We start from the raw sequence: 16,354 nt of genomic DNA, 5'->3' as shown, positions 1-16,354 counted from the left end.
CTCTTCCTCATAAAGACAACTTCTACAGAAGTCATGTGCTTGCACACCCATCCTTTGGGCGTGCCTACCTATTAGGCAATGTCCCGTTATGACTGAAATCAGTGTGCTAAGACTGTGCTTATCTTGGCTTAGTAAAGATTCTGTGCGTTTAGCACTGAGAGTCGGCCACAGTTGATAGACGATTTTGCAGGTGGCTTCATTACGTCGTCTTTCGTTTGCTTTCCTTACGATTTCTTCAAGGATAAGTAGCTTACATGGTTTTAAGAGTATGACTATGTCATTGTCTATGTACTCATCGGTCACCTTGGTGCCGAGTCTCGCTAGTTCATTGGCTCTGCAGTTACCCTCAATGTCGCGATGACCAGGAAGCCATATTATCCCTTAGGTGAAATGACTCAGCCATCTCATTAAGAGAAGCAAGGTAATAATATCAGCATTAAGCAAGTAAAAATATCAGCATTGAACACAACATTATCGAATGATCATTAGCCCTGTGTTAGAGCTCATTTTAGTAAAAAAAGGACTAAAAGTAAGAGCCAGTGGATTGATCAACAAGATCGTGTGATATCACAACTTTGGGCATTTATTTATGAGGGTATGTAAAGTCTAAATACTTTGTGGATAACCCAGTTTCGACTGAGTTATTCACGAGATACCAACCTCCAGCGAGTCAAAATTGGTGATTACGGATGACCAAATTACAGCGCATTTGCGGTCAATATTTGAAAGGGATTATGTTTGAAAAATAAATGTCGTGAATGGTTCTACACAAAAATAATAAAGATTACCCAATAAATTTGAATTTTCATTGTTTTATTTCAATTTAAAATCCGATACCTTTAAATGTGTCACCTTTTATAAACTGATCCTTGGCCGCACAAACCGACTGTTGAAACTAAACAGGGAAAACATGAGAAATCTTCTCGGGGTCCTAACGGGGCAGTGTCTGGTTGGCAGGCATGCCAGCAGACTGGGAGCGCCCTATAACGACTATTGAAGAAGCTGTAACGACATCGAAGAAGAAGAGACTCTGAATAGAAGAAGGTTCAATATTTTAGGAAAAAGTTCCCTGAATAGCTTGGCAGAAGTAGTCAATATAAAAATAACAAGTCTTTTTAGATATGTATATTAAAACCACACGTTGGTTCAATAAGGACAATGTAGAGTGAGGAGAGGGGACAGCCCTGGTGGTATCACAATGGGCCTATAGCAGGCTTAGATGTGTCAACCGACAACCACTATACCTTCCCACCCACCTAAGCTGCCCCTTACATATTTTATAGTATTATATTAAGTATAGTATACATATAAATGAAAATAAGCAAAATTATGCCCCAATGGTCAATACGAAAAAAAATTCTTGGGAAGACCTTAAAATAGATATTTAGGCATCAGGACTCTCTAGTGCCTATATTTGCACACCCGATGATGATTTCCTCTTTCTTAATTTAAAAGTTCCTTCGAAACCCAAACGGGACAAATAGTTTATTTTCCAAACAGGGAATGGAACAAATGGAGCAAAACTGACATTTTATCACATTTATGTCATCAGTGTAATGGTGCACCTCTTGAAAATACACTTTAATTTTTTAATAAAAAGGTTTTTGAAATAATCAGCATATTCTTGCTTGCTCAGCAGAAACAAAGAAAAAACTTAAAGCGAATGATTTTGACAGTCTTTTAGTACACTATTACTGATTGAATGAATACAAAATATAACTAAAAAAAAAAGTTAGAAATATAAGTTAAATTATTTTAGCAATTCCGGTAAATAACTTTTCTCGAAAATCTAATCTTGATGAAATTTTTACATCTATATTTTTTTATTATGAAAAAAGGAGTAAAATGTGGGCTTTATACAAATAAGATACTTAGCCGTTCGCTTTAAAAATATTTTAGCTTCTCTTTCAAGTCAATCAAAAATACTATTAATTTTTATTGATACATAAATTTAAAATTTTAAATCCAAGTTTCAGTATCGTTTTTACCAAACTTCAAATACTTTACCCTAAAAATATACAATTTCGCCATCTTAATAATCGAAATGTTAATGGGAATTTATTGACTACTTTCCCAATAACTCTAACGGCTACTGTAAAGTTTTGGTTGTACTTCATTTGTAGCATAGTTTTGGACGCTCCCTACATCAAGCATCGCATACAAATAATTGGTATTGATATGGATAGCAGAGTATGTAGAAGTTAGACTGAGGCTGTCATATTCGTTTGCAATACTTGCAATGCCAATGCATATATATATGTATGTATGTATGTATGTATGTATGTATGTAGGTATGTATATTAAACAATATAAAACCTGGTTACAATCTTAAAAAGTTGAGTTCTGATTTGAGCAATATAAATAAAGGCAGATGTATGTATATTAAGAGTACAGAAAACAATAATAAGTGAAAGAAAAGTTGATCAATAACCGTAACTGATGGTTAATCTGACAGCTGGCAGAGGACTTGATTGATCCCTTCAAGATATTGTAGCTAATTATTTGGGTTCGCGCCGTGTTGCTGACTTTCATGCAAACGGAGAGCGAATTGATATCGCCAAAGACACGATTTCCAAGGCTGAATCAGACACAGAATAAGGTGACTGAGTGGAGAGCTCCGAATAGAGCAAGGCAAAAAACAAACCGCGTTGGTTTTAGTCAAAGAACAAAGCGTTGCTAACGGTTTTTGGGGATTTCAAAGGAGGTCAGACAGTTAATAAGGACAATTATTTGGGCGTTATGAGACGTTTAAGTGAAGTAATTCGCTGAAAAAGAAAGGATTTCTCGGAAAACAACTCGTGAGTTTTGCACCATGAATGAAAGGAATACCATCCAAACATCGAACAGTCATCGAATTCACCTGCTTCCTGCAATTTGTTTTTTTCTGTCTGATCAAGTCCAAAAACCATTACGGGGAACGTGTTTTAACAGCCGCAAGTGCGTTGCAGTTAATGAGAGGTACTTTGAAGGCGAAAATATCAATTTTGAGGAATAAACTTGTATTTTCAATTTTTCGAATATAACTTCTGCTCAAATATGAACGAGACGTTATCAATAAAACAGTCCGCGGATGACATATGGCAAAAATAAATTTTTTGTTTTTTGGTAGGACTGTTATAAGCTTACATGGCAAATTTCAGCGTGATATGTCACATAGTTTGTTTTCTGTGCTACTGTAAACAAGTCAAGCTCGAGTGTGTTCTTCGAATTCTCTTTTATGACTTCAATTGTTTCAAAATGTTTTCCACGGAGCGGCAACTTGTGCTTGGGAAACAGGAAAAAGTCACATGGAGCCATATCAGGCGAATACGGTGCTTGCGGAACGATATTAACATTATTTGTGTTCAAATAATCGCGAACAAGACGTGATGTGTGAGCTGCTGCATTGTCGTGATGCAAGAACCATGACTTGTTGTCCCACAATTCCTTCCTTTTAAGACGAATGTTCTCGCGCAAACGCTTTAAAACGTCTAAATAATATTCAGCGTTAACCGATCGGCCTTGCGGAAGGAACTCCGAGTGCACCACACCTTCGTAATCGAAAAAAACAGTCAACATAACCTTAATTTTTGAGCGACTTTGGCGTGGTTTTTTGGGTTGATGTACGGCCCTCTTTGAACGATTTGTATCACTGGAAAACACGTGCACGCGATAGAGCAGAGTCCCCATAGGTTGTCTGCAACATTTTTAAGGCGTCTGAATCCGAAATTTTGTTGGAATAACAAAATTTTAAACAAATTCTTTGTTAAACTTGAATTTCCATCGTTAAATTCGAAGAACACACTCGAGCTTGACTTGTTTACAGTAGCACAGAAAACAAACTATGTGACATATTACGCTGAAATTTGCCATGTAAGCTTATAACAGTCCTACCAAAAAACAAAAAATTTATTTTTGCCATATGTCATCCGCGGACCGTTTTATTGATAACGTCTCGTTCATATTTGAGTAGAAGGTATTGCGGTAACTTTTTGATCAATGTGGTATATCCCGCTATATAAGTATATTCGAAGGCAGCTCCTAGACTTTAGTAGCTCAAACTTGTATAGGTTCGCCTTGGTTAGAATATCAAACAATCACTAGCTGCCATAAGAGTGATAACGTGAACTTGCCATTATATAGAATCAGGCAGTTAACATACATGCATACATATGTATTTTACTACTCTCGCAAATATTGGTTTATTAATTTTTTACGACCGTTCGGTAAGGCCGTATTCGAAAACCACTGTGGGCATAAAACCCCAAATGTTAGAAAAAGTATTTTCTCATAGTGGTGGCTACCATTGTCACTATCCCTACAGGCCGTTAATTTGAGAATTTCTTACACTCTTTACTCTACTACTGAAAATAATATTTAGAACAAATTTACATTTGTTTTTTTTTTCTTGTTCACTCCTCTCGGGAGCATAGGACCTCGACAGGACTCTTCCATTGTACACGGATCTATGCTGCTGTTTTCGCACCGTCCCATGAGATGTCGTCATCTGCTAGTACGCACAGCATCGACATTCTCTAATTGTTTTTGGTTGACCGCGACCTCTGGTCCCTTGCGGGTTCCAGTCCAGTGCACTTCTTGTGATGCTATCTGGTGGTTTTCTCAATGTGTGGCCATCGTCTCTTTCTGCGTTTGATTTGCCTAAGGATGGGTTCCTAGTTCGTAAATCTCCACAGAGCGTCGTTACTGATGGTGTTTGGCCAGAATATTCTGCAGATGATGCGAAGGCATTTGTTGATGAAGGATTGTAGCCTCTGTGTGATGGTGTTAGAGACCAGCCATGTTTCGCTTCCGTACAACAATACGGACTTCACGCATGAGCCGAACGTTCGTAGTTTAGTGCGCCTGGAGATTTGCGAACTCCCCCATACTGTATGCATTCGCCCAAATGCCGCCCTTACTTTGTTTAGCCTGCAGTTGACATCTTCATCTTCTCCACCATTTGCCGTGATGAAGCAGCCGAGGTAGCAGATGCGAACTCCACAGGGCATCCGTCAACCAATATCTGCTTGCGTTATTGTGGTTAACTCTCATAGCCTTGGGCTTGGCGATGTTGAACTCCAGTCCGACGGTGCGTGTTAGCGCGACTAGTTTGTCCGCCCTCGCCTGCATGTCAGAGAGTTTGTGGGAGAGGAGGCAGATGCCATCAGCGAAGACCACGTCCTCCAGAAAATGTACATTACCACTACTTCAATTACTGATAGTGGAGAATAATCCAAGTTCACTACGCACTAGCGTAATTAAATATCATAGTTGCACTACTTTATTAATTGGTGGTGCTTGATATTTAGTGCACTAAATTAATTTATAACTCACCCCGAATACACCATAGAACTTTGGTAATTCTCATTTTATCGACGGAACGAAATAGACTATAAAATAAAAACCAACCTACTAATCAATCTGGAACTTAATACGGAGTTTCCGGAATTTGTTGCAACTTTAATCCTGAAAGGATAACATCACGTCAATTTCAAAAACAAAATGAAAGAAAAATGGAATGGTTACCAATTTTCCAAAAAAACCGAGGCCTTTTTTTTTTTGCTTTTTGCAATTATATAATACTAAAAAATATTAATAAAACAGTATACTAGAAACAACACAAATTTCCTAAAATTAAGAAAATAAATCGAAGATATAAGTGGATGATATACTCATTGTGTATTATCTATCAGTATTTGAACTTAAATCCTTATAATTGAAGCGGAGAGTTCTATGATATTATCTGTTTCTTCATTTTCAGAACACCACAAATAGTAGGAGGTGCTCGGCCAAATACCCAAAAAGGGAGGACGTGACAATTATACATACATATACATACATATCTAATGTATATTGCTTAATACAAAATAGGAACCCCTTGATGATTTGCTTCCTTGTTTTAAGCTCCTACTACATGAAACTAAGTTAGATCTGACGATAATAGCAAATGGCTCATTAAATCTTTATTGGTATGTACTCTTCCAGTTTTTCGAATATGAGAAAGCTAACATTTTCTAAAGATTTTGGCTGAACTTTATAAAAACTTTTCAGATAACAAACCTGCCCAAAACACGTTAAAACAAATATTTAGACAAATAAATAAATAAATGAGTAACTCATAAAATATTACAAATTGGTAAATCAAAGAACTAAACTACATCGCATCCGTGTATTAAAACTTTATGCACAGAACAACTACCAGCTGTAATTCGCCCTATGCGTAGATGCCAGCGGGTACCTTTTATTTGCATTTTCAAAGCTGGATTTATTCGCTATTATATCGCTTGATGGACAGCCGCCTCCAGTGGCTATTATTAAGGGGTTAGGGGAGGTCAGAATTTTCAAAAAATTATTTTTTTATTGCATTTTCTTAAAGCACATTCTCTTAAAAGTAGTGTGTCAAAATTTGAAATGAATCCGACAAATACTTTTCGAGTTATTCAACAATTAATAATAGGGCGCTTGGGCTCTACATAAATCGATAGGAAAACTTTAAATGCGTTTTTCTCAAAACTATGTTTTTTGAACTGATGATCACTGCAAACTAAGAAACCGCTTTGGAGATTTCAATGAAATTTATATTGCTTTAGAAAAACATATAAAACTCGTACCGGACGAAGGATTTTTTTTTCAAAAATTTCGATTTTTTTTTTACAATAAATTGTCGGTTTTTTCTCGAAAATGTGAAAAATATTTCCTGAGGCCGGCACAAGATTATCTATTAATAAAACTAATTTCTCTTGTCCGATTGATTTTAGATGAATCTCCAAGGACTTGTGATGATCACCGCAAGGGACTTCTGAAGAAACATGCTCCACACCAACAGCGATAACTTTTACAATTATTAATTTTTTTTTTTTAATTTTGCTAAAGCCAAGTCGAAACATGATGTATTAATACTATGTTTTTTTTTATTAATACTAAACAAAAAATTATTGAAAATCATCATTTTTGACTCTGACTACCCCTAACCCCTTAAATAAAATTGAATTCAAAAACAAGTTCGTTAATGTTAATTTGCAAAAACTGCTGCAATTGATTTTGGATCAAACCAATTCTGATTTAATAGTAAACGTCAGTAAATTAGTATTTCTTTCAATCGATACCTCTCCTAAAAACGTTTCATATTCATTTTCAGTTAGGCTCCTACTTTCAAACTGGGGTATAATTTATTGAAATCTGACTTTCAAAACAGGACAACCTTCTCCAAAAATATATTGTATTTAAACGAAAAGCTTCTTACCACTTGGCGCTCGGTTTTTTTTTCACAAAAACTTAACCAAAACATCAGGTTTTTTTCATACGAATTATCACATGTATGTATGTATGTAATAGCAACGACGATTTATAAACTGAAATTTTTGAATAACGGTAATTTACAGCTACTTTTTCAAAGTTTGATTTGTGTGAGTGAAGTATGTAGACTTTTGTCATACCGCTCTTTTCTTGTTTTTTAAATTTTGTGGTTATAAAGCGAATGAAATAATTTGTTCTTTGCAAATTTATGAATTAATACGAACTCAGAAAAAAACTACATCAACAGGTTTTTTCAATTATTGTAAACCTTCTGAATAAGAAAATATACTTAAGTTCTTCACTGTATGTGTTTCAATTACCTGTTAAATTAAGTAAAATGTCACTTCTCTAACAGATGTCAAACTTCCTTTAAAACCTAAAATGTATTCCAAATATTAATCAGAGTTATAAGCCATCCGTGTGCCAAATTTTATCTAAATCCATCTAACCGCTACGGTGTGAAGAGAAATCGTTCATGGTGTCGTTTTTTCATTTTATCAAATTTTCTCAATTTTGGAGTTTTACCATTTTTAAAGACGGATTTACTTAATATAAAAAAATTATAATGGTCTATGGATAAGTTCGTGCGGTTTTACAACAGATGGCGTAACTTGATTATTATTCCATCGATCCACATTTCCAAACATTCATTGGAGAGCTACTGTCGTAAGGCACAAACGTCAGTATAAGTTTTTTATTTGAAGCGTAAACAACAATATTTTTACCACACTTGAAAATGTCGAATTTCGTGCCAAATAATGTGTTTTTGCGGGGAATTCTTTAATATGAAGAAAAAAGCAGCCGAAAGTCATCGTATCTTGATGGAAGTTTATGGTGAGCATGCTCTAGCTGAGCGAACGTGCCAGAAGTGGTTTGCACGCTTTAAAAGTGGTGATTTTGGCCGCGCCGCCAAAGTTCATGGATACCGAATTGGAGGAATTGCTCGATCAAGATCCGGCTCAAACGCAAGAAGAGGTTGCAAAAACTTTGGGAGTTGATCAATCAACCATTTCCAAACGTTTAAAAGCCATGGGAATGATCCGAAATTCAAATTCAAAAAAACCGCACGAACTTATTCATAGACCTATATATTTAGTTCTCATTTTTTTTTTTCATTTACATATATTGGGAATAAGTTTCCGTCGAGTCAAAGTTACGAATTATTTAAAGTTTTAAATGGTGCCTGATATTATGTGAAGTCTGTGCCATTGGCAGCTACAACTGTACTCCATCTTTCAGGCAGCGCACGGATTCCTCTGACGAAAATTTGAGTTCTTTTGACTTGATCCATTCATTGAGCCAGTTTGCGATGCTCTCGTAAGAAGTGAACCGCTTCCCAATAAAAGCTGACTGCATTGATCGGAACAGATGGTAATCCGAAGGAGCAATATCTGGCGAATGCGGCGGGTCGTGCAAGACTTCCCAATTCCGTCCCTCTAAATATTTCTGGACCAATTTAGCAAGAAGCATCTCACACGTTACCAAAGGTCTCTCGATATCCCTCTCCTTCAATTGATATGGCACCCAGCTACTTGCTTTCTGGACCATGGAGCGAGATTACCGTAAATATTGATCAATATGATACGTTTCAGCTTAAGAATATTTTTAAATTTGTTTCTCTTGAGCAGCCAACCGCCCTGCCATAACATATTAGTTACTTTTTTTTACACTTTTCTCATAAGCTGACAATGTTATCAGCCCCTGAGGTGTCCGCTTAAGAGAGAGGACTTAAGCTTAAGTTTAAGGCTTAAGCTTTATTTTAACACAAAATAGGTTAGAAACTTCTATGAAAGGGAGGAGCACATTTTATTGACCTGTCCACATTTGACTTTATGACGTATAATGATTTCCAAAACACGGGGCAAGCGGAACTTTTACAAGGAACACGTTACTGTTTATTAATAATTATTAATAAGTGTTATGAAGTGTTAGTTATAAATAGAGATCGAATTTTTATGCAAATTGAATATTTTATTATGATGAGTTTCTACCTAAGTGCGAACTTCATGTGATGTTAAACAAAAATATGCACTTGCATAAGAATCCGATCTCTAGTTATAAATAAATAATAAAACATCAAAAGATCGGGCATCTAAATTAATAACAGAGACTAAATAGTTTATTTAGCATAGTCACCGCAGTTCATGCTTATAACTGAAAGCTTATGAAAGAGTGAAGCCGCTATAACAGTTTCAAGATAGATGTCTGTATATTCAAAATCGATTGCGAGATGCAACATTTCGTCACCTCTTATTCGTTAAGTTGTTGAATAAATATTTGATTGACAAATTTAACTCATTACCCCAAATGGCATTCAGCTGTGACGAATTTTAAGACACTTGTTCCGTCAATCTTTGCCGCCTAAAAAAATTGTAAACAAAACGCAAGTATCACCTTTCGTACCCAATGGACTCCAATGAGCGACTGATCGAATGGCTGAATCGGCAAACGTTTGACAAGATTATCATCGCTATTATATAAGACAGAGACACGGCATACTGCCGGCGAATCTGACGTTGGGCACACCTTAGAATATTAAGTCGTGTTCATTGCTGCCTACCATAGTTTGCGCAAGTAATGAATGATAAAAAAAATTAAAAATAAAAATAAGTAAAAATATTGTAATCAGAAAAAGCACACGCCTTACGTGAAAACAACTACGAATTCAAGCGTTGAAAAATCTAAAATCCATATAAAAACAAAAAGCAGCAAATCAGAATTTGTAAAAAAACCGGTCAAGCATAGGTCAGCATGAAGAAGCAGCACACAGCAGCCATAACGACAGCGCAGACTATAGCTGGGCACATCGCACAGTATTTTGAGATATAAGAATTTTGGAAAAATACGTTTACAAATTTTATTGTAAATATTGTGAATTAAAATTACAGCATGTGATGAAAATATGTTCACAATTGGAAAAGATGCTTTTGCAACTCCTTTCTCAGAGTATAAAAGATATTTATGACTTCTATTACTTTCACAACCAATTGTTGTATGGAGAAAGCACAAAATTGAAGGCTCCTCAATTTATGCGAACAAATTATATCGCGTCACACAAATCGTGGGGAAAGCCCACGCAGTGTAAGCAAGGATGACTCAAATCCAAATACTCAGTAGCAAGTCAGTGGTGCTAAAAAATAGAAATGCTTGGCACTAGAAAGTCATTTGATATAGCCGAGTGAGTGGATAAAAATAAGAATAAAGACATAGCCAAATACCTGATTGAGAGGCTCAAAAACTTGCGACAGAAAACAGGGCAGAGGCAACTTTCTTAAAGTGTGTGGCGAACGGGATTATCGTTTCTTGCTTTGCAATGTATTATAGATGGTATACTTAAGAACACATTGTTTTTCAAAATGAAAGGACCAACTACAATATCCGATATGAAATTCTAGCCATTCCCTTCAATAATAGATGGCGTATGAATTCTTCCAAATTCGTTGCGCAACCACGTTTTTAATACTGCATTACCAATTTTCAGTAATATTTCCCAACATTCGTGGCCAACGAAAAGCCTCATTGGGCTTCACTCTTTAATTTGTATCTGGTTTGTGGGCTTAGACTAATGGCTTAGACTCAGAAAAATCCAACCCTTAGAACTTAAAATGGTAATACAAAACAAAGTTCAGTGCCCTCGTAACTTAGCGAACAGATTTTTTATTTCAGAGTAAATTTCTACAAATGGGAAGCATATTTCTGGCGTTAAACGATTAATGATGACTTTCCAAAGCACACAAATGCCAAAAAGTGTGCCATTCTCAGTTGTTAAGCCGTAGTTATCGATATCGACAGTTCTTACGCAGAAAAAACCGTCACTAATACTATTAAAGTCTCCACATTAACTAATTTGGAAAAAGTACTTTGATCAATTGATACGGAATCGATTAGCTGTATCCAATGCTTACATATCTCTATGAAATTATTACTTATTTTACAGTTATTTAAATCTATCATTAATTTTTAATGTAAATCAAGTCGCAATCCTATCCTATATGAGATTTAAACTTTTTCACGCCAATAAATACCTTTCATTTATATCCCAAATAGTAAATTTTACACACCAGGTTTTAGCCAGATTGATATATTTCTTTGTGTTTGGCATTAGTTTGAATCGAGGAAGTCGAGTGATTTTCAAAAAGTCATTTTCCAACAGTTGCGGTAAAAAAATTAATGCAAATATGATTCCAACTCGTTTCACATCCCCAATATTCTCCAGATCTGGCTCCCGCGGCTCCCTCGGACTACGATTTATTCCCCAATTTGAAGAAATGGTTGGCGGGATAAAGAAGTTTTTATTCAAACGATGAGGTGATCGCATAAACGAATGCCTATTTTTTAGACTTGGACAAATCCTATTATTAGGAAGGGATCAACAAACCAGAATAGTGTTGGGCGAAGGGAATATGCCTAAAATCAGGTGATGAAAAAAATAAAAAATAAAAATACGTTTACCCCAATTATATATTTTTTGACTTTTGCACGGACCTTTCTAATGACCCTCGTACATTTCTTTTTGAAAATGGTTTCCATCACATACTTGATAATAATAATTTTTGTCAAATATAAAATTAATTTTGAGCTCAATTTTGCCTACTGTCAGTTAGTTAGTTACAACCATGGAACCATTAATATCTGTCCCACAAAGTACAAAAATCATCAAATATCATAAAACTTATGCTCTATAAGAAATCATGTGCGACATTTTGCAATACTTTTATTTGTTCGAATAAATATGAAATTAAAACACTGTACAGTAGTTACTCATCATCCGACTCCGTGTACTTTGTTTTGTACGAGGCGAATTGACGCCCAAGATTTAGTCGGTCATCATCGATACGCGCGTCAAGTAAGGCTAGTTTGTGATTAGCTCGTAGCATGAGAAGTTACGAGAGTTTTATAAGAGGACGAGTAGAAGTTTAGGCGCGTAAATGAATATTTTATTTAAACGTTGTGTTTGCGTATGTGCCTGGCTTAGTGAGTTTTAGTGAAAAGCAAATGTGCAGTAGTGAAGTGTCAAAATAAGAAAACCAATAATTGCTAAGAGATAATAAAAAACGTCATAATATGACAACATATTTTGCTAATGAGTATGCGCTTTTATGATAAGTTCAAACAGTTTTTTAATTTGGTGCATAAACAATGAATTCCAGCTTATTACCTTCGCACACCTATTATGTACGTAGCGCGTGTTCGTCGTTGCGCGTACAGCTCCACATCCTCTGTGGGTTTGTATTGGGATTCCTAATGGCGCTTTGCACGCTATTACTATACAATCGCTACCAACTCGAGACGGCCGCGCAACGTCAACACATCACTGCCACAGATAATTGGCAAACGGGTTACATGGTAGCCTTGCAAGAGGTGGCGACCGAGGCCGATACGCTGCAACAGCAACTCAGCAAGGAGGTGCGTGTTCTTTGTATGGTGTTAACATCGCCCGAGCAGCATGCGAGCCATGCGCAACATGTTAAAGCGACTTGGGGCAAACGTTGCACGCGGATGATATTCATAAGCAGTGAAGTTGATGAAGAGTTGGGCGCTGTGGCGGTGGTGGCGCGTGAAGCGGACACCTACGATGAGTTGTGGAATAAGACACGCGAGGGATTCCGCTATGTGTATGAGCGTTATTATGACGAATATGATTGGTTCGTTAAGGCGGACGATGATACGTGAGTGAGTTTGTAGCAAACAAGTGAATTTTTAATTGAGTTAATCGCTTTTTAATCTATGTTTGGTTTTTCAACACTTTGTTTCTAAATGTCCATAAGGCATCTATAGTTATGTCGCTACAAAAACAATTGTACAACCTTTGTGGTGTGCATCTTTAGTCTTATGCTGCCTCCGAATAGCAAATGGTTTTTAATGAGAAGTATTTCTGTTACATTAATCCACTCGGAGATTTGCTTTTGTTCGCTGAGAGGCGAGCGCTATTAGACAATTCTGTTTCTATCTTGTTAAATCTCTTGTTCACAGTGGGTTTCACACTAAGTTCGAACCTACCAAGTTATAGTTATTGTATTTATTTTAGACGTAGCTCTAATAGCGTATGCTTTAATAGAAATTATTCAGAAAAGCTGAGAAAAGGCGTGAAGACGACATTGTAAAAGCTCTAAAAATTATGACGAGGAAGAAAAATTTTCACCTCATGCGAAGCTGTTGCACTTAATTTTCTAATCATCATAAGTGATGTGAATCCACAGAGACATTGGATGAATGACGAAAAATGACCTAAAAGAAAAAACAAAGAAGATCGTACTGGAACAATCTACCAAGTTTATGACAATCAAAATCAATGTTGGTTAGCTTTAGCCTAAACTGATTTAAAGATTGAGTGGAATTAAACAAAAATAATTCTAGAATCGTCACAGAATTTCTAGCAGCGCGTTGTAGATCGTATTTTCATCTTACTAACTTGGGTCCTCCCTCTTAGGGCAATGGCCAACCTCCAAAAGGTTCCTCATAATATAGAAAACCATCTGCCTTTCGGCACTGGTATAAAATTGTACGTCCCTCCATTTGAGGAAAAACATCAAGACGCATTGGGAATATATTCCAAAGTTACTTGCAGATCCTGTAGGGAGGAAGATGAAACCGCCAAACATGTGTCGGCATCGTGTGCGGTGCTGATGCATAAGCGGCACAAGCACCTGGGTAAACATATTTTACCAGAGGAGGAAAAAAACTGAATAAAATTGGACAAATACTAATATAGGTATATTGAGGAAGTTGGGCTCAGAGAAAGATCCTGAATCCATAAAGTGGGTACAATAGATCTTTCAGGTTGCAGTCTCTCATAATAATAATAAACTGCTGCGGCGCAATGGGTTTCCATTTTTCCCCAGTGATTTGTTAATTTAAAATTTGGAACGTTTTCTAACCAGCTTGGCAAGAAAGTAAATTTAGTATTGTTGACCCTACGATTGTGGGAGCGAATATTTAGTACTAAAATAGAAATATGGCAATTCCAACGCCACCTATCTAGTCAATTTGCTATAAAATATTTCTCTTTCATGCCTATGGCTGGCATATATTTTGAATTTTTGCAACATGCGTTATGAGTAATTCAGATTCTTATCACTTTTTAGATCTGCCTTTAAATCAATTTTCAAATCCGAATTTCATTAAGTCTTTTAGATGATAATGCCGTATATGGAATTTTAAGCTTGAAACACTCCTGACAGGCTGAGGTCGTTGGTGTTTCTGCAATTTTTCTAAAGAAAAGTCCGGCGGTTGTATCTCCTCTAAAAACAATCCTAAATAAGTTCTTATCCTTTTTTCAACTTTTATTTAAATGGTTGGATGAAAATCCACAAAACGCCAATATTTTCCATCGTCTGTGAGATCGCTCTAGTGTAAGAAAGTGCCAAAATTCAATGTTAGCTTCTTTAAAAAATGAAAGCAAATTTACTGTGCACTTTTCATTTCCATGTAATAACACTGTTTCAAAGTCTTTATAGCTTTCGAATAGTTTATGTTTACCTCTTATAGGATTAAGTCTGACGCAATGAGACACTTGGTGTATATAAGAGTTTACCTCTCCGCACTCACTTAGCTCTGAATCGATGGCACGAATAATGTGTAAGTAACTGCCGTCGTAAGTGTGGCCAACCAATATTCTGTTGATAAGTTGTATATCCTTAACATCGAAATCACAATTTTTGAATCGGGTCTTTGTTGGTAACTTTGTCACAATTTGTGCAAAGAGGTTAGGTCGATGACTTGCAGATGACAGAAATCCATCGTATCATTCAGAGAAAATACTATTGCGAATCTTTCTTAAAGCTTCTTCGACAGTCTATTCAACTTTAATGATCGTGCCATTATCTGCTGCTTCTTTTGCAATTTGAACTGCCTTTTCATTAATAAGTCATGACCTGCTGAAATTTTTATCGATGACTGGCAACTAACAAGAATATGCCCAATTTTTAAAAGAGGGAATACGAATGAAGTAAGTAATTATCGATCGATCAATTTCTAAACACTCAAAAATTTACTTTTTGAAACCATTGTCAAAGGAAAGATGCAATCAGCATGACTTCGTCACTGGACGGTTCACAGTATTTAATATCGCCATTTTTAGTGAATTTTGCTTTAGAGCCTTCTTAGCAGGGCAACAAGTCGACTGCATTTACACAGATTTTTCCAAAGCTTTCGACAGAGGCTCTCACAATGAATTATTATAGGTATTATATTATATGTTACATATAAATTTTCTTTGCTTGTATTACACTCTGTTTTCCTGCAGTGGGTGAAATCTTTTCTATGCGGAAGACTTTGTGAGGTCATAATTCATAGTATACTCGTATCCTCTGAAACCTTCATTGCCCGCTATGGAGTGTCTCAGGGAAGTTTTTTAAGCTTCCTACTTTTTGTATTATTTATCAACGCCATTATTACTTGCTTCTTGTTCGCTAATTTTCTATTATATTCTGATGACTTTCAGTTATAAATACAATAACACAACTGACGTATGTGGGCCTCGGGCAGACAAACAAACATAACAAATTTGTTATGTGGTGGCAAAAATCACGACTTTATCAATCTTTAAATATGAAAAAATGCTACCATGCCACGTTTTCCAAAATCCCTATTGCCTTTCATGCTGCTCCAATCTATTAAATAACCCACAGACTTGGGGCGTTTTTCATTCAATAGACACATTAACTTCATATCATTAAAATCATATTACATATATCTTACGCTTTGAGTTCAAGTAACCAGCGTTTATTTGGAGGCCATACCAGAAATTTTTAATTGAAACCTTCGAACTTATTCTAAACATGTCTCTGAAAGTTTCAGTTTAAAGTTTAAAGCTTTCTAATGAGGCGTGTAAAATGATGATCAGTGGAATATCCTGACATTTTGTGGACTTTTATCCCGCCATTTAAATATTTGTTCAAAAAAAGTTTTCTAATCCTCATCCTCAAACTAATCGACATCTTACGCATTCCGTTTGCTTGAAGTCTTTAGAAAGTAACAGAACAATTCTTGTTCTCTTGTTTGTTTCCAATGTTATTATGGGTCACATTGATTGCACCTCCAAGAATTTTTCGTAAACTTTTCATTTCAGTGTAAATAA

At 36.0% G+C, this 16,354-nt stretch overlaps 1 protein-coding gene across 1 annotated transcript in view; it reads left to right on the top strand.

The window, feature by feature from the left end:
• The first annotated feature begins 12,109 nt into the window (after window positions 1-12,109).
• Window positions 12,110-16,354, top strand: part of LOC129248079 (glycoprotein-N-acetylgalactosamine 3-beta-galactosyltransferase 1-like) — a 29,420-nt gene continuing 25,175 nt past the window's right edge. Inside the window, exon 1 of the mRNA XM_054887513.1 lies at window positions 12,110-12,944. Coding sequence (XP_054743488.1) covers window positions 12,415-12,944 — 530 coding nt within the window. The 5' untranslated portion in view covers window positions 12,110-12,414. The remainder of the gene's footprint in view (window positions 12,945-16,354) is intronic.

The sequence above is a fragment of the Anastrepha obliqua genome, chromosome 5 (genome assembly GCF_027943255.1).
Source record: "Anastrepha obliqua isolate idAnaObli1 chromosome 5, idAnaObli1_1.0, whole genome shotgun sequence".
Classification (NCBI taxonomy): domain Eukaryota; kingdom Metazoa; phylum Arthropoda; class Insecta; order Diptera; family Tephritidae; genus Anastrepha; species Anastrepha obliqua.
This window is presented reverse-complemented; position numbering and strand designations above follow the sequence as displayed.